The sequence below is a fragment of the Siphateles boraxobius genome, unplaced genomic scaffold (genome assembly GCF_051911475.1).
Source record: "Siphateles boraxobius isolate OS27281-9 unplaced genomic scaffold, OSU_SipBor_1 6, whole genome shotgun sequence".
Lineage (NCBI taxonomy): Eukaryota > Metazoa > Chordata > Actinopteri > Cypriniformes > Leuciscidae > Siphateles > Siphateles boraxobius.
In genome coordinates this window covers 17,445,496-17,465,000 of record NW_027509186.1, presented here as the reverse complement: position 1 = coordinate 17,465,000, position 19,505 = coordinate 17,445,496, and the positions used below count along the sequence as shown (strand labels likewise).

General features: G+C 39.9%; 1 protein-coding gene across 44 annotated transcripts in view; it reads right to left on the bottom strand.

Moving 5' to 3' along the window:
• mecom (MDS1 and EVI1 complex locus) overlaps positions 1-19,505 on the bottom strand; it is a 178,486-nt gene that overhangs the window by 11,514 nt on the left and 147,467 nt on the right. For 2 of the 44 annotated variants that reach the window (XM_077207916.1, XM_077207922.1), the window contains exons 3-10: positions 13,691-13,807; positions 9,072-9,174; positions 8,744-8,990; positions 8,336-8,483; positions 7,765-7,921; positions 3,213-4,608; positions 3,024-3,114; positions 1,089-1,115 (exon numbers count right to left, since the gene is read on the bottom strand). In XM_077207916.1, the coding sequence (XP_077064031.1) occupies positions 1,089-1,115; positions 3,024-3,114; positions 3,213-4,608; positions 7,765-7,921; positions 8,336-8,483; positions 8,744-8,990; positions 9,072-9,174; positions 13,691-13,807 (2,286 nt within the window). Of the gene's footprint in view, positions 1-1,088; positions 1,116-3,023; positions 3,115-3,212; positions 4,609-7,740; positions 7,922-8,335; positions 8,484-8,743; positions 8,991-9,071; positions 9,175-13,690; positions 13,808-15,345; positions 16,056-19,505 lie in introns of those variants that run through there. The other 42 variants (XM_077207911.1, XM_077207914.1, XM_077207913.1 and 39 more) reach the window with 34 other exon arrangements.

Genomic DNA, 19,505 nt, shown 5'->3' with positions numbered 1-19,505 from the left:
CAGGGAGTGTCGCCACCCCAAATCAGAGCCGTGGTCTGTTACTCTATGTAAATAATCAAATTCACTGCATTATCAGTGGTAGCCATCAGAAATAACAACTGTTCTGTCTGGTTAACACACACACTGGCACACAAGAGCGGAGACATGAGTGCACCAAATGACACAAACACAGCAGATTCATTCATTCACACGGGCACAGTCAAAAGACATTCTTCCACTGTTTAACCAGAGTGCGTTTCATTTGAAGAGTAGTTGTGTGTTTTTATAAATATATATATGTATATAGAAGATCAAATGTGCTGTTTTATTGTACTTAAATCCAAAAAACGAATCAATCTGTTGCCACGCAAAAAAGTGCAAAAGAACGGATGTTTACAGACAAAACAATAATTTTCTCTCAATGGAATTGACTTTGGACCAGATTTAGTTGTTTTAGGTATGATTTAGGCCACTTTTCCAGCATCGAGCCAAACTGTTTTCTTTGCTTAACCGTTTGCTTAACCAGCCAGTGCGGATATGGTTTTATTTTCCATTGTGGTGCTGATAACAGCTCTTTTGAATGTAATACAAATGCATCAGTCTTATAGAGTTCACAGATGATATGAGATGTAAATAGTGATTCAATTAAATACATTTTATTATTAATATGTTTACGTTGCTCAAATAGCGCACTTAGCCAGCTACAGAGAAACTGTTAGCCAGGCAACAGACAAGTGACCAATCCTGAGTAGCGAAGTCACTACACACATTCAGCCAGCACGATTCGGCACGGTTCGCCAACCGTGATGAGAATTCCAGGCTGAGAACGGTTTGTAATTGTGCCGTGCCGAACAAATCTCAAGTGGAAATATAACTGGAGCCGTTCCTTATTGTTCCTAGAACATTTCGGCCAGACGGTGGAAATGCAGCTTTGGTCCATGCATTTGTTTGTTTGAGTCATGCATTACACATGCTAATAGTGAGTGGCAGTGTACATGTACATATAGCAACAGGGTGATTTACATGAAATTATTAAGCATGTGAGTGTGTGTGTGTGCGTGTGTGTATGTGGTGGAAGCACATGAATGACTTGGTTTGGAGTAACTTACCCATGTTCTCTGATCAGGCATGCGAAACTGGAGGCAGGACAGAAGGGAAACAGCATATCAAAATCAAGAATCAGACTGATCGTGTGTGATTATGCAGTGTGATGTTTAGTAAAGGTTAGCATTCCACACTTATAGAATTTGATTTCATTTTATTTTATCCAGTCGTTGTCCGATTCTTTTTACTATAATTTTTTCTTCCTCTGGTGGAATGGAAGAAAATTATGGAATGGAAGAAAATAGAAAATATGTTATTCATCAAATGTTCTGAAGACTAATGATAAATAAAAACTATTTATTTAATAAATATTGTAAAATATGAATATAATACAACAACAATAACAATAATATTTTAATCATAATTAACTAATTAACATGCAACTGGTGTGCTCTGACTATAAAAGCATTGAAACTTTAATAACTTTAATAAATAAAAATGATTTCTTCAACCCCCCTCCCCCCCAAACAATCCACTTGATCTCCCAATGTTTGTATTGTGCTATACTGCCTAGCATCAAACTAATACAGTCCATTGTAAACTGCATTCCCCATAATACATCTGTGCTGTCAATAGTATCCCTGGTGCTGATTAGAGAGTCCAGTGAGCATATTGCAGTAAAGTGGATGCTGATAGGTCACCTCGTTAGGCAGTGTGTCAGGGACATGTGGATATTATCTCACACAGACACAAAGCATACACAGGGAATAAATCAGGCCAATGAAACAGCCCATAAAACACTGTCCTGAAACAGCCAGTAAAACACTACACCAGTAAGCGTCTATGTGTGCATTTCAGGGTCTTTATGTGTACCAGACATATGTGTGTGGGTTTATATGAGAACTATGTATTACTTTTACAGAACACTGATAGCAAACACCCAATGACATAGAGCAGACAGGTTACTTAATACACACAAATGAGGTTACATAGACACTCAGGCACAAAACCACACGCTTATACTCTGACAAAATCGCTTATCACTCAGAAACACACAGACACACACACACACACACACACAGACACACACAGACACACACAGACACACACAGACACACACACACACACACACACACACACACACACACACACACACACACACACACACACACACACACACACACACACACACACACACACACACACACACTCCAGGGATATGGGTCAGTGTCTGGCAGTTTAACAGGGTATCATATTGTGACATCATAATCAAAGACACCCACACAGAGACGTGTCACAAAGCTCCCACCCTGCCTGAATCTCACATCTGGACCTGATCAAACAGTAAAATAACCACACGGAGGAATATAGGAGTCGCTATGCTAATGCTAAAACACTGGGGCCCAGTAAAGCTACTGCCAACATACCTGTACTGTAGCTATTATGTCAATACTAGCATCACGAGGAGTTATTTTGTCAATACTGGAAATTGCATTCAATTGGACAAGTAATGTTATTATAGCGTTTAAAATTGCTTTGAATTTGGTTAATGTACTGAGCTGATTTTAAAGCTGTAAGCGATTTCTGCATCTGAAATACACTAAACTGAAATTTGTCATTACAGTGAAATAATGGGATATACAGGAGGATGAATGTTTCCAAAACACTTCTCATTTACACAAATATAAACATCTAGACTTTAAATGGTACCTTTTATCAGGTAATTGTGTGTGCAAAATAAGATGCTTGACGTTTTTACCATGGAATTTACACACCACCTTTTTTGTTAACATTGGTGGGAACTAACAGATGAGAAAGCTTTAAACTCATAGAGCACATACAGTACTTTTATCTGCTTTTGAGTCTGGACAGCTTGCGTTAACACTGACTGCAGTAGCACAGAAAGAGCCAATTGAAAATAGGCAAATGATTTGTGCAGGACAATGGGTATGAGGTAATAAAAAAAATCAGCAGTGGGAAAATATTCTGACAAATCTCACCTGTGGGTGGAAGAGAAATCCAGGAGCCGGCCGCATATACTTGTCCTTGAGGACTTCGAATGGATCGTTCATCTTTCTCTTCTCAACCCTGCTGATGTTAAATTTCTATCAGTTCTCATAGCGAGTTTAACCCAACTAAATCTATTCCATTACTCTAACACAGTAGAAAGCACATGTGATTGACAGTACCTGTAAATGGGATCCATGAAGAAAGGCGTAGGTCGTGCGTGTTGGAGGGATGGGTCGGCTTTGGGTTGCTCTGGTTCCACCCTCTCTTCTCCAAAGACAGGGTTCTTTTTTAACTCTTCCCCTCTTACGCTCTTTCCTCGACTTCGCCCGCCAAGACTGAGGTCCAGCGGCTGATCCTGGTTGGCTGATTGTACATGTGAGGCTTCTGGTTTCAAAGGGCCGCATGTGGCCGCAAGACGTTCTTCCTTCCGCTTGGTGGTGAGGTCAAAAGGTGATTCAGCATTTCTGCCCTTAAGTTTTTTACCCTCAACTGGAGGGCTTTCTGGCTCCCCTTTGTGGCCTGGAGGTCTAAGTTGCTCCCTTTCAGGGAAAGGATAGACTGATGGAGAGAAGGCAGGAAAGAACGATAGAGGGAACATGGAAGGGTATGGCAATGCCCCAACTTTTTTGTCTTGCAGGCCTGCAAGTCCTGTAGAACCAAAGTATTTCTCAGCAATGGAGGCAATTGCCTTGATCGAGTCATTAACGGCGCCGGAAACAGCCGTTTGCTCATCCAAAGATGGTTGGACGAGCCCTGGAACAGGGAAGTCTTTTCCATGATTGGTGTTACTACTACTACTGGAGCTAACAAGAGTTGGGCTTTGAGCATTGCTGAACCCACTGGATTTCCTTTTCGGCCCTTTCCCATTTTCCCGCACTCTTTCCCGGTCGCTTTCTGCTTCACTTTCCAACTCTGAACCCGAAGTGCTCTCCAGCTCACTCCCACTCGGAGTGCTGACGTCGTCCAGATCACTACTCTCCGACTGGTCGCTCATCTTCCCACCGTGCCTTGGCTTGGTGACGGATCCTTCTCTCTGACGCTCCATGCTATCGCCCTCCCCATTGAATGAATCCTTGCGTAAACTCTTCAAGAGGTCATGCGACCCAGGGATGGGTGAGGACACCAGTGGACTCTTCCGTAGTTCAGTGCTCGGAGGGCCATTAATGGGTGATGTGGATGGGATTAGAGGGGGCCGGTGATAAAGTCCCGATGGGAAAAGTCCTGGAAAACTGAATGGGAATGCTGGAGGGCCTGCTGGGAATGTCAGCCCACCATGATGCCGGTTTGTCCCGAAATAGTCTGCTAAACCAGGACTCCCATGGCTCATTCCAGCCAGTGCGGACTTGTCCAGGCCAGGGGTGCCAGGGAGGGCCATGCCTTGGGCAAATAACCCTCCTGCAGCAGCAGCGAAATGGTTTTTACCCTCGCAGAAGCGCCGATGCTTGTTTAGGGATGACGTGGTGCTAAACATCTGGCCACAGTCTTTGCATTTGATCTGAGTGCGACAGTCTGCGTGCATGCGCTTGTGGCGGCACAGATTGGAGAACTGCGTGTAAGATTTGTGGCAGACCTCACCTAGAGACAGTGAGACATGGACATACGGCATAAAAGGACGGTTTGGGCTTGTCACACACATCCATTCACAAAACAAATAAGAATGCAGGATAAGCAAGGATGGCAGATAAAAGAATGCAATGTCACACGCAGGTGCACACACACACAGACAAGGACATCACAATGGCTCTATTTTAAGCGTGAGAAGGAAACAGAGTTGAATGAATCCTCTCCTGCAGGTCCGTTCCCATGGACCAAGCGACGTCTCTATCTATCACACACACACACACACACACACACACACACACACACACACACACACACACACACACACACACACACACACACACACACACACACACACACACACACACACACACACACACACACACACACACACACACAGCTCAAATCGTTACACATTATTCAATCTTCACACAACATTCTTGAAAACTCATGATGGATCCTAAACTCTTGTTCATGTCATTGCACACACACTCCGTCCTAACGACAGTGTATACAGTGTATCCCTAACGCACACTCTGAAAGTAATAAAATCACCCTATACATTACCAATCTAACACCTCTAGTGTGAAATGAAGCCTTTTAACCACCCGCATTTCTCATCATAATCACATATCTTATGGCAAACGTGACATTTTTTCTAAATTTATGGAACCTAGGGAGTCTAGCAGGGGGGTTTTGCTAATCTCTGTCAGATTGCATGAGGTGTGAGGTTCTACTGCGGGATGTGTTTATGGAGTCGGCCACTCACAGAGACTGATCAAGAGATGGGAAGTAAATATTAGTGGAAGGTAAAAGGAAGACTTAAAGATAAAGGAAATAAAATTATTACTCCCCCTCATGTTGTTCCAAACCTATATGACTTTCTTTCTTCCGCAGAATACACAAAATAAGATATTCTGAAGAACTCTTTTTTTCCATTCAGTGAAAGTTCAAAACAACATTGGACCCCATTGACTTTTACTGTATGGTAAAAATAAAGAAATGCTTTCAAGTTTGGACCAACACAAGAATGAGTAAAAAAATGACAGAATTTTCTTTTGTTGTTCACACACACGTACTTACAGCTTGGATATTGTACATTCAGGAAACACAGCAGACATACACACACACACACCGCTTTATAATTGTGAACAACTGGACACACTCGGATGAACAGGTGTGAAATCTGGGGCGTGTGTGAGGGAAGATCTGTGGGCACTTCAGAGTGCTGTGTTTTGTCAGGTCTTAATAAACCGTAACAAAATATTATAAACACATTCCGCAGTGGTGAACAGCCAGTAGTAAAATAAATGTGCATGAGTGTTTGGCTAAAAGAGAGATTTTTCTCTTGTAGTTTAACATAATTAGCTATATTTTTGTCAATGCTTGTCTCAGTAACAAATGCGGATTGAAGTTTATGAAAACATTAATGCAATCCAAGGCACATGAGTAAGTTTACGGCTCTGTTTTCAAAACATGAAACCTTATAAGTGATTAATTTGGAATGCTGAAATGGAGTACAATTTGATTGAATTAGATTTTATTAATACTTTTCAGTTTTGAATGAAATAAAGGTGTATTATTAATTATTATAAACATAAGGCTATGGAGGCAGCTGATTGGCGAGCATATCTGTGCCTATGTACGAATTAAAGTGCATGTGTGTGGTGTTTTCGATGCGTGTGTTGTTGCGAGGTCATTAAGTGTTGTTAGCTGTGCTTGTTCAAATGCTGATTGCTGTAAATGGCTGTGTGCTAGTCTCTGTATGAGCTGGGCTGCATGTGGTAGTGATTTTCCAGGAATGGAGTTAGCAAGCTAGTTACTGTCTGATATGTGGTGGTGGTTGTGTGTGTGTTTGACTGGGCAACGTCTACACGATCTGTGTGGGATCAGCACTCCGAGGGTCAATGCAAGAAGTTCAATTGGTCAAAGTTCAGAGGTATCAGTACGGTTTAAGACGTTTAAAGCGATATGAGGGAAAGTGAGGTATTTATGCAGGATGAGATTAAGAATTCAAGTCATTCGCCTATGAGCTTGGAGGTCAAAGGTCATGCACTGGCATTGCAGAGATGGTTTACTGACAAGCATTGTAAGAAAGTCTAGGGTAAACATGCATTGAGTGTACCAAAATATTTAAAGCTGATATGATTACAAGAACAAAATATAGTCAGTAGCATTTACTCTACATATGACCTGAGAATCATAAGAGTCAGGTGTTGGAAAGTGAACCATCAGTGAATCATCACACGCCACTGCACAAATGGAGTGTACACATGAACAGAGACCACACACGTACAGTACAAACACACACAGTCAGTAAATACAGTGCATCAAACATCCTAGCCTGCAAAAAAAGTAGTTTTAGGTTATAGCAAATGAACACAGAATCACACATTTGTATTGAATTAAAAACAATATTACTGTTAATTATATATAAATATTAACTAATAATATTAAACCATTTAACATTTTTATTATTATTAATAATAATATTCATAATGATTAATATACTGTATAATATTAGTATACTTGTTGGTTATTGGTTATTTAATTCTCAGTACCCTGGTGTTAAAGACACCATGAGAACAAAATTACCCCCATTTTATTTAATAATGCACATTCCTGGTCTTACTGTGCATGATTCATCAGTGCATGGTTTTATAAAGAAAAAAACAATGTAATCTCTGAAACAGCTTCACTTCTCTGACTGCCACTTTTCACAATCGAATTAATTCCTGATAAAAAAAATATATATATTTTTTCTTTTTTTTCTGCCTGAATATTGTTTTTCTGTGAAATGTGTCATTTTGGAAGTAAAATGGGAGTAAATGCTGTTTCATGTTGACTTTAAAAAGTGCAAGATCAGGATGATCTGACATCAACATAAGTGCTGGAAAACCCAGGCCAGCCGGAGAGCTCCACCAGTCTTTTAAAAAAAAAACAAGATTTCAAAAAACTTTTGATAGATGCTTTTATTTAAAGTGCATTGAAGGTATAGTTGTCTTTAACTATACGACTATATAAAGTGGAGTGGATCTATCTAGAATCCGGAATCAAACATTCAGACTTTGGCAGGAATTTCAAAAGGATGCTGGAGCTCTCCAGCTCTGCAGTGTGGTGTTCAGAGTAGAAAGCATGCAGACTTACATATGAAGGGTCTGAGTGACTTACATATGAAGGGCTTGACGGAAGAGTGGATGTGTTTGTGTTGTTTAAGGCCTGAGGAGGTGGCGAAGGTCTTGCCGCAGTCAGGGCAGGCGTGAGCTCGAGCCCCCACGTGCTGAGAGCGGATGTGCCTCTGCAAGTTACTGGGGTCTGTGAACACCTGCTGGGTAAAGAGAGAGAAATACAGGGAGGAAGTTTACATACACAGCCTACAGATATTAGACTCTGGATCTCAACTGTTTTTGCTTCAGGATGTAGATACTGTACAAAGGTAAACAAAAACATCTATACAGGTTCATGCTCTAAAATACAGTAGAGTCTGACTGGACGTACAACCTTTGACGTGTCACAACAAAGAATGTTCACCTCCATTTGATACATTAATGAGCCCATTTATTTTACTATCCTTCTAAATTTGCATAATTATACAGTTAGTTGCTTTTTATAATTTGCATTTAGCACCGTTTTTTTTCCATGATGCAATGACTGAGTTTGAGGTAACAGATTTGGGAAAAGCGAGCTGCAGTAAGAGACACCTGTTTTTGCACAAATGTCTTTGCTAATGTCTGGACTCTACCTTTGAGCAGTTTTCACATTCGTAGTGCTTGCCGTTGTCATGTGACATCTGGTGGCGAATCAGGTTTGATTTCCAGTTGAAGGCCTTCGGGCACTGATCACACTTATACTCTCTCTCGTCGGAGTGAGACAGAGAGTGAGTGTCCAGACTGAGAGAAAAAGAAAAAGACAGATTTATTAGATTTCATCACATTTTGGTTAAAATCGGGAGGGAACTAAATCTCCCTGGGACGTTCTCAAAAGTTAAAAGCATGTCTAAAAAAAGACAATAATGTTTGGGGAATGGTTAGAGTTAGTCTGTAGTCAGTTAGCTTCATTTAAGGGACTACAGTTGAAATGTAGCTTATACTGTTACAATATTTGTGTTGGGAACAAATAAAATAAAATAAAAATAGTACTGTAAAAATACCTCTGTGCATCAGGAAAGACCTGTTCGCACTCCTTACACTCCTGTGGTGAGCGGGGTAAGTTTAGAGGGAGAGAGTGTAGGTGCAGCGGGTCGAGATCAGCATCGTCTCCGGCGTTGGGCAGACCCTGTTTAGACAGCTTGAAGCCGGAGGAAGGCGGGGGACCGCATGCATGCTTCTGATGGTCCAACAGCTCTGAACCAGACTCGAAGTTTAGGTCACAGTCCTCACAGCGGTATTGACGCTCCTCTGCAGGACAACACAAAAAGTGAGTTAGCAAGCGAGTGTATTCGTGTGTGTGTGTTTATGTGTGAATGAGTGCAAACTCACCGTGTATGTCTGGAGCCATGGTCTCACATGAAAACTCCTCAGCCTTCATGAACAGTAAGAGTTCCTCACCCGGCTGGACCTCTCGGACCACACGGTAAAAGATCTAGAGAGAGAGAGACAGATGTTACAGATGGGACAAAACACAGAAAGAAAGCAATACTATTATTCAGCAAGGGTGCTGATCAAAAGTCACATTAAAGATTTCCATTACAAATAAATGCTGTTCTTTTGAACTTTCTATTCATCAAAGAATCCACATATTTTTTCCATGAAAATATGAAGCAGCATATTTTACGAGCATGTGAAATAATGAAATGATGATTTGAAACGACAACACATTTTGATGGTCAAACAATGATGGGAACCTGAGCTCGAGTTTGTGTGTGTGTGTGCTTGTTTGAAAGAGATGGTGTTAAGGGATCCGAACGGAGACCTATCTGTTTGACACACACACTCTTCCTGTGTGAACACAATAGGTAGTGGGAGGTATTTGGATGGTGTTATTTTTGGCAAGCCTTGAAGGCATTAGACGGCTCACTTCCTGTGCAGTTTGACATTTGAGCATTCTTATTAGAGATGTCACACAATCAGACAGACGACACAAAAACTTCTGATAATACGATAAAGGCAATAGTGAGTTGGAAACCTTTTGGAAAAGCCACAGTCATTATGTGTATGTGTACACAAGACCCAGCAGGCCATGGGGGACACGGAGGAACCGAGTCCTGCTCCATTGTTTAACAGGAGAATACAGGGAACTAGCAGAACCCTCAAGACGACATGAGAACAGTCTCTCACACACACTTTCACAGCCCGTCTACCGCTTCTGGTGCCTTCCTGCAGATCTATGATATCTTGTACTTGTAATGTCACAACTGACCCTGTTTCTTTGCGTGTATGTGTGTTTTTATCGCACACACTCGCGCACAAAGGCAGGGAGCAAAGGGCCACAATAATATTGTGAGTATGAGACAATGGCAGAACTGTTCAAATGTAGTCCCTCCTGGCAACCCCTCCTGAGACCTGGCCTGGATCCTCAGTGCCAAGGGTGAGTGCCAACCTGCAGGTCTTTTCAGATGCCACAGAAGAGTGTGTGTGTGTTTGGCTGCGTGCACAAACACACACTCACATACTATGTTCTGAGAATGAATATGTCTTATCAGGAGGATTTTTGAGCGGTAACCAAATAGAAGGTAATATATCAAGATAAGTGATATAATGTCAATATAGCTAGACAACACTGACACCAGAAGAAACTAGATGTGACATATCCACTCTGGATGTTCCCAAAGGGAAATTAAGAAAATATTAAAAGATACATATTAAGGAATATAAAAAAAATTGTTAGATGTCTATAATGAATGCACTACAAGTAAATAAATAAAGTTCCCAAAGGTAAAAAAATAAATAATAATAATAATCATATAATAAATTAAGCAATACTTTGAGAACATGTTAAACGTTTTCTTTTGTAGTTACCAAAACCTCCTCCATTCTTCCCATAATTCCTTACAATTAAACAAAAATAAAAGAAATAAAAGAAGAAAATAATACATAAAATGAATATGAAAAAATGTGTAACCCAAATAAAGAAATACTCACTGGATTTTCTTAAATGTAAAAAGAAATCAAGAAAATATATTTTTAAAAAATATATAAATATGAACCATTCTTAGTAAATTATTAAATTATTTATTAGTAAATAAAATGGTATTGAAACACATTTATTTAGGGATTAGGATTTAGTTTAGTCTATAGTCATTATAATTATGGAATGTTCTCATGGGGGTTATGAGCAATACACTTCTGTATTCTGTATAACAGGTCGCATCACTTCCGGATCAGGTCTTTTGTATGTGCTTCTTTAAATATAGAGCTGTTTTAGTCAAGATTACCTTCTAAGGAGCGAGCAAAGATGACCATAACTGATGCCCATCACATATGCAGAGTGATATCTAAAAGTTATTTTATTTTTCGTCATCTCTCCGTTTTTTTCAAACAAGCAGATGCGATGAGACCAGTTTTCCTGTTTATTCATGTGATGTTGAACATAAAGCCTATTAGATAACTAGGTAAACGTGTCTGGGTTAGAATGTCACTTATGTTAACTCACTGATAAGTGAAGGTTGTAAACTTGTAAGCTTTCAGAGGCTTACTATAACAGATTAAGTCAATTGAGTCTACCTTAAACAAACACACACAAACACAGAGTCAACAAAGCAGGCCTATCCCATACCTAGACCTCAATCTACATGGAGATTTAATATGATCCATGTCAATCTTTGACCCATACAAAGAAGTCAAAGTCAAGTCAAAGAAGACAAATCCGTAAGGGTTTATCCTCAGGTCTTATCACTGCAAGACTTTAAGAGACAGGCACTTGCACTTTGAGGGCACTCAGAAGTGCACTACTAGATAATCGTTACCTTGACTCCAGCGATTACTGAAGCAAACAGCGGAAGACTTTCCTCTCTCTTGTGTTCCAAGTAAGAGAGGTCACTTCATTTAAAAGCACCACACACGCACACACATACACTCACATAGCTTGCCTCTATTGTGTAAGTGTCTATGAGAAACGGATGTTAGTCGACTGATCTCCTGATAAACAGGTCCATTAGATCCTTCGTTCAGCACTGTAGGAATGAAAAACACTCTCACACCGACCAACGCCTCACTCTAAAATCCCCCTTTCCCCTTCCCCAGGTCCAGTGAAAAGGTGACGAGTGATAAGCTGGAATAATCGGCCAATCAGCATTCCTTGTGTCCAAGTCGATCAATATCTGTCCAGCCATGGATTTTGTTCCTGTGAATTGTTCTAGGTAATACTTCAACTAAGGATAGTTAAGCTTTAAAAAGCGGAAAATTAAATTATTTGAAAAATTAAATTAAATTTAATTGTTAATTAGCTAAATTAAAACCCATCTGGTAGTTTGTCCTGTTTATTGTTCTAGGTGACATATTAAGGAATATTAAGAGTGTGATTTAGAAAAAGAGAACACATTCTTTCACGTAAACAGAATTTACTATTCTTTCTGAAAACTGATAACATTATTCTGTATCTCTCTCTCCAGGTTTTGTCGCTATAAGGAGGTACAAGCGTGATTATAAAAACATGTGGGTTGCCGGAAGCCATAAAGTCTAAGCTGAGCTCTTTGTTATGACAAGGTGTCATAGTTTAACAATTATGGCCCATATCATAATGCTATGTCTGAACAGGTTCTCTTCCTCCGTTTCTTACTCTCTTCTAGTTTCTCTTTATGTAACCCTTCAGAAAAGTAAAATATTTAGAAAATCTAGACCTCCCAGCCATCATATTGTCTTGCTCTCTCACTCATGTGCTGGTCAAACATCAAAAACACACTTGAGATTTAGAAACGTTTTGATTAGATTCTTCTAGTGGATCTCATTTTGTAAAGCTGAATATGGAAAAGTACAATTGGCCTGTTTAACATCTGAATGGATCCTCATCATACGTCATTTCACTTGAAAAGGCCGACTGGTGCTTCAAGAGCCCTTTGTTATCTGCAGATAGGCAAATGGTAAGTTCATTTCATAATGACTGTGTCCACTGAATATCTCAGTGTGATTTGGATGCCCAGAAGAGTGTGATCTCATCAAGATAATCCTGATAGTATGAACTGATTGCATGATTATTCATCCTTGCTGTGTAGTGGTTCAAGAAAGCATAACATAACTTCAACTCAACCCAATCCAGCTAAACGCTACTTCAATGTCTCTAGTCCAGATCAACTCACTCTAAATTTAACCCAGTCCATCTCTTTACTCCAGTCAAGTTCAGTTTGCTTTAACTAATCTTAATATAATCTAGCAACTCAGTAAGCCTCATCTTAATTTTTTTCCAGCCCAAGTCAACTCAATGAAAATAGGTTTAATCCAGCTCAACTCGGCTCATCTTAATTGAATCCAGCTCAACTTGACCTAACCCTATTTTTACTCAATTTAATCCAGTACAACTCAACACAATTTAATCTCAATTCAATTCAGACTAACTCAACTCAGTTTACAATTTAGTTGAATCCAGTCAAACTCTGTTCAGTGTAACTGACTATAATTTTGATCCAGTGTATCTTAATCCAACTTGATCACTCAATTTCTCCTCAAAATATGGACATGAAAGTTTTTAATTTTTAAAAGTTATCAATTTAAACATGCAAAACCGGACAAGCTAACCTCACAGAATTGGTTCAACCATTAAAGAAGAAAATAAAAGGTAAACAGTACAATTTTGTAGTGTGTAAAACACTGAATGTGACTCATTTCTCTCTCTCTTTTTGAGAGTCTCTGTCTTTCACTCCACAAGGATTCAGGAATTTGTCGTCCCTCATATTCGAGTGCAAAGATACAAAATGTGTGATTATCATCATGCTTGACCGAGGGTGTGTGTGGGTGTGTGTGATCCTGGCCTGTGGTCCTTCACGCTGCAGCCAAGATACAAAAGACCAAAACACCAAAACACAGTGACACACACGTAGAACGAGAATGCAGAAGGAATCTGCTATTAAAGATAGCAGAAACACCTTTAAACACTTCATTATGTTGGCCATGCAGGTGCTCAGTGTGTGTGTGTGTGTGTGTGTGTGTGTGTGTTCTCCACATACCTGCTCATGTATCTGGCAGGCTGTGAGGTTGTGTTGGTGGGTGGATGGAGAGATCTGGACGTGCCTTAGCCAGCTCCTGCTATCACATACGCTCCCATCCAAACCTGTCTGCTCGCCCTGACAGAGAAAGAGAACGAGAGATCAGTCTTTGATCTTGAACTTTTAAAGATTACTGTGCAGTGACTAAAATCTCATGCCACCCACTGAGGCAACACAGATAAGTCAAACTTATCGAACACACACACACACACACACACACACACACACACACACACACACACACACACACACACACACACACACACACACACACACACACACACATTCTCTAAAACACTTATACAGGCTCTGACAACATCTTCTTTGCACACTTCACTCTCCCTCTCACAGACTCTTCAGCTTTACTGTCTAGTCATCAAGCGCATGTCACAAACAAAACAAAATTCTTAACTTCATCTTAAACATCATCTAGTGGATCTGCTCACTGACGTCTATTCAAGTAAGTTTTACACATCAACACCACAGTCATTTTTTTAGTACTGTAGGTTGTTTTGTGAAATGGACAAGATTTATTTTAAATGCACAAAATCTTTAATTTTTCATTGTAGTTAGTCTATTTAATTTTCATCACATATCCATGTCAAACATTTGAAAGGTTTTACTATTTAAATACAAATTTAGATGCATTTAAATGGAAAACGGAAGAGCTTAAAATGTTCTAAACAGACTTGCAAGAAAACAAAATGATTTTGCAGAGACAAAAGTATTTCATAAAGACAGGCTTTCAAGTCAGCACTACACTTTCTGCCAAAAATCTCGAAACAGAATAACGGGTTTATCTTTCCAGAGCTGCCAAACTGTTCACTTTCTCTCTCGCTCTTTCCATGATGTGAAACAAATATAAAAACATTGTTAATGGAGAAAAAACGCCACAGTTACTTTTTAATTGCAAACGAAACATTTCTTTAATATTTTGTCCCTGAGTTTATGTAATTTAAGGTCAAATAAATCAAGTGGATCAACACTTCACACACTATAAAAAAGAACAGAAGGAACAAACAATTTGGGTAAACATAAATAGATAAAAACAAAACGTCAGAAAACATGCAGGCTGGCTATGTAGCAAAAGCATTTATCTAGTCTAGAAATAGAAAATGTTCTTTTTTAGAAAAATATTTTTTTTTATTTCACACTAAACTCGTAAAACTATAAACATTTGTCAGCTATAATTACTTTCATTTTTTTATATTCTATTGTCTTGTGACGACAAGAACCCATCTGCTCCTTTCATTGAACAGCATTCGTTTGACGAATGCACACAATTGTTTCAAACAAAAATAAAAAGTGAAATATCGCTACGAAACTAAGTTTACTCAAATGCTACTAAGTGCAGAAAAGTCAATAAAATGTTACTCGGAAAATTCCCCCAAAATACTACAAAAATACAAAACGTGAAGACCAAGAAAATCAAGCTAAAGATCTTAGCGATACACAAGCAAGGCGTTTAAGCGTTACGCTTCAGAGAAAAGAACCGAAGCCCTTCGTTTCGATACAATTAAACAAGTTCAAAGGTGAAGGATGAATGGACTTTTATTTGACCATTAATTCGCGGCTTGTCAGAGAGAAACGTTGATATAAGGACATACACCGCCTACCTTAAGAACCCCACGGAAATCTCACTGGGAAGAATGAGTCAAAGAAACACCACCAAAAAAACTCACAACAGCCCCGAATGAAGCTTGTAGGCGCCCGTTGTGTATCCCGTGTCTCTCGCTGAAGAGAGAAAAAAAAATCACCTCCTCTTTCCTCTCGTTTTGCTCTTATCAAGTGGACGACACGCTAAATTTCCCCGCGGACAAGAACTTTGTCCAACTTCAGTCTGTCCTTCCCACGGTTGAAAGTCCCCAGGTGTTGATCTGTCTGACTGGCGGTTTTATTCACTGTCCCTCTTTCCTGGCATCGGATCGCGAGCGCAAGAGTGTGAACAAGAAACGAGGAGGAGGAATCGTCCACCTTCAGTGATCCGAACGTGTAGGAGTGTCTCTGTCCGTCCCGTTCAAGTGGATCCTCTCTTGTCCCATGCGAGGGAGATGCGCTGAGGAGGAGGAGGATGATGATGAGGAGGAGGGGGGACCTGTCTCGCGTGTCCACCGGTCGGAAGTTGCGCGAGGCTCCCCCGCGGTCGCGGAGAGGCGAGGTCAGCGCGAGGTCGGGACGGGGCTGCTCGTGGATAGACCCGAATTTCCCCGATTTGATGAAGCCATTCAGCAATCATGAAATCAGCGGCGTTTTTCTCTCCCAGTTTGCTGTGCTCGCGGGGGAAGGACACGAGAACGAGGGAGGCTCGTGCAAGTGCAAGTGCAGTGAGGTGTAACTCTGTTTCAGTGTTTTCTTGAAAGCTAATTGACGTATAACTAACATTACGACTAATTTGATAAATAATATTTATGTTTAGCTTCAGTAAACACAAAAATGTACTTTTTTGCTATACTTTTTCTCTTCAAATAGTAGGCTACTTTTTTCTTCTTCCCCCCCTCATGCACATTACACCTGCTCCCAGTCACTAGCCTACGAAAATCCTCTCCCATTTCCTCTTATAGGCTACCCAAAACCATACTCATTATTTCACGATTTAAAAAAGTTTTTTTTATGAGCAGGACAATTATTTCCTACCATTTCAACAGCATCTCCCCTAAATTAAATGTGTTAAATAAAGACATTTTAAGTGGTCATCATGCACTATTTGTTTTGCACTAGCAGATAGCCTACCTATATATTATTTTTAAATATACGGAATGTCTTAAAAATAAAGGTTCATCAAGTGGTTTAGCAATTAACACTATTCGCTAAACCATTCCCCTTTATCAGAGTTTCTAAACAACTTTAAAACCTTTAAAAAAAAACCTTATCAGACCCTTCATTTTTAAGAGTGAGAAAAGAGAGATTTTCTTGGAGTCCAGCGCATGTCCATTGACGGGACTCTAATGACTCTGATGAAGATGAATATGCCTCCCTGGCCTATCTTTGACATTGAACTCAAGGTCCAGATAATGTCCATTGTTAAATGAAATCGCAGGGCAGACAAAGAGGAAGGACAGGAAAAATCATGTGTAAATACGGCGGCCCTCGCCAAAGATTCCCATAGACCCGCGCTCCTTGAGAACCGCAAAGAGACCCCGGTCCGCCGCGCATCGATTTCCTGCCATTCCTCGACTTGTCCATTGTTGGAAGCCTTTTTAATTTAGCCATAAATTGGGAAAGCTCAAGCTATGAGCTGTTCTATTTTCTCCCTGTCAGGATGAGGGATTTGGTTTATGATGCATTGTGTATTAAATACAAGTAATCTGGAAAAGTGATTGCCTGGCCTCGCCGAGGTCTGATGGAGGCTGGTGATAGAGGCTCCTAAGCTCAATTGTTCTGAAAAGGAGGAAGCGATAGCAGATAAACAAAAGGGCCGGTGGTATCTGTACCAAGCCAGGGGTAACACGGGGTAAGAGTGGGGCAACTCCTAAAGAGTCACTTCTCGTCCGTCCCAGTAGATGGCGTAGTGAGCCGAGTTTAAACAGGGGAGGGAAACTTTCCGCTTTCTTTAGGAATGAAGTTGCATTTTTTTGCATTGGTGACACGTTGTTTAATGTCATATGTGTAGGGAGAAACCTGCAGGCAGTATTTAAAGGGGCACAGATGTTTAATTCGATATATTCGTGAAGTCGAGAGACTGTATTATTTAGAGAACTGCCCGCCTCTCGCTCTCTCTGGAGGGAAGCGCATCAGTCAAGCGCGGAGCTGTGGAGAAGCCGAGACCGGGAGTCATTTCTTTTCACGGCTGGGAAATTGCGGCACACTACGCCGTACACATTAAGGCGTCAAATTGCTAGATGGAACATGAAAGATTCAGTTGTATTGCCTCCAAATAGAAAATCGCAGGAACGACCTACAATGCAACTCGACGCTTAACCATGATTGAATTCAATAAAACAGAATTTAATCCGAGCCTATATGAATTTATTAAATAAAAGCACTGTCATTTAGATAGTAGATTTTTTGTTTTGTTTGGGTGTTTGTTTAAACTAACATGTTACAGCTGACTGCATATGGGTCAATGACAAATAGCTAAAGATAGAATGATATTGAGAAAAAAAGAAAAGAAAAAAATCAAGTTTAAAACATGTGCCAAGTTAAATTTTTAAGTACAATCAACTTGGATGTTTAAGTCATTCCAACATAAATTCCATTTAAAAATGAGTTGAATCTTGTATAATATAATAAAGTTACAATTGCTTAAATTATTGTGATGAGTTAAAGCAATGTAAAAACACATTTTGTTATAATTTATCGATCATATAATTTTTTTTACAGTGTAAAAATTTAATCTTTGACTGAATATGTGGTGATGTAACAAGTAAATGTTCTAAAAAACGTCATGAATCATGTTTTAAACAAGAATCATGTGATCAAACAATACGTGCATTTTCATATTTATTTTTTTAAAAGGTGATATTAAAATCAATTGAATGGACTACGTAAAGTGGTCCTCTCAGTTTTATGGTTTTCTTCACTCATGGCTTCAACAAAATGCATGTTGGATACGCCACAAACATTTGTTTCATTTGATTTTTAGAAGCTAATAATAACATTTCAAAAACAAAAATGCTATACCGATTATTTTTAAACAAAACAACAACAACAACTGATTGTTTCCAGCTACTTCAACAACTGATTGCTCCCAGCTACTTAGCTTATTGCCTACCCCCCCCCCCCCCCCCCCCCCCCCCCCCCTTTCTGGACAAAAACATTAGATTTTTTACTTTATAGTTTATACACACATTGTCTGTATGAATTAGGCTACATAATTGATAACGCGTTTTTGTTCGACCTAATCGACCACGATAAAGAGCGTCACTTCATTGACCCACACTGTGACGATTACATAAATAGCCAACTACAAATGTTTGGAGGATTTCATAAGATTTCAAATGTTTGGCGTTTTATATGCATTCATAAACACTTTGAACAGAATAACAAATCGATTTTTTTTGTTGAGAAACTGCTTTCAAGCTGCGTCAAAATCTACTAAGCTGCATTTGTTTTTATTTGTTTGTTTGTTTCTTCTGAAATACGTTAAAGCTGCATGTTATATTTTTGTTTCGCTACATAAAATCTGCTAAAGTTTGGATGCAGCCAATGCTTTACCGTTCCCCTTCTCTCCAGACGCAATGTTTTGTCAGTCTGCAGGCAGGCAGCGCTGCAGCTCGGGCTTGTTTATTTGCAGTGGACAGGCTCTAGACTGCGCGCATTAAGCCGTTAGCTGAAGCTTGTGCGGAGGGGAATCCCAGATGGGCGAGAAACTGACGCCGAGAAGGAGCTGCTCCCCGCGGTCTCCCTCGGTCCCGGAGCCGCGCTCTAATGGAAACACTGTGTACAAGGTGCATTCCTGCACATCCTAACGGGAAAGAGGGGGGTGGGATATCGCAGCCAAATCCACATGAAATAGTTCAACCATTCATCGAGATAGACCTCCCATTGACAGGAGCGAAAAGCTGCATTAAGCTTGCACTCCTCCCTGCAGACGCTGGACTCCACAACCAGCTATTAATTTAAAGTGCGGGGCCACTCAATCAATGGGCTCAAGCAAAACTCATTTAAAACTGCTCCAACCGACCAATTTAGAGCCCGAGGCTGAGACTCCTTACCACTTAGTCATCTTTTGTTTGCCTCTAATAGCTTGAAAATCTAATGAAAAAAGTTATAAAATGTTCTTAAATGTAGATAGAGCTTCATAAATTTTAAATAGCTACTAATGCTAAATACAACA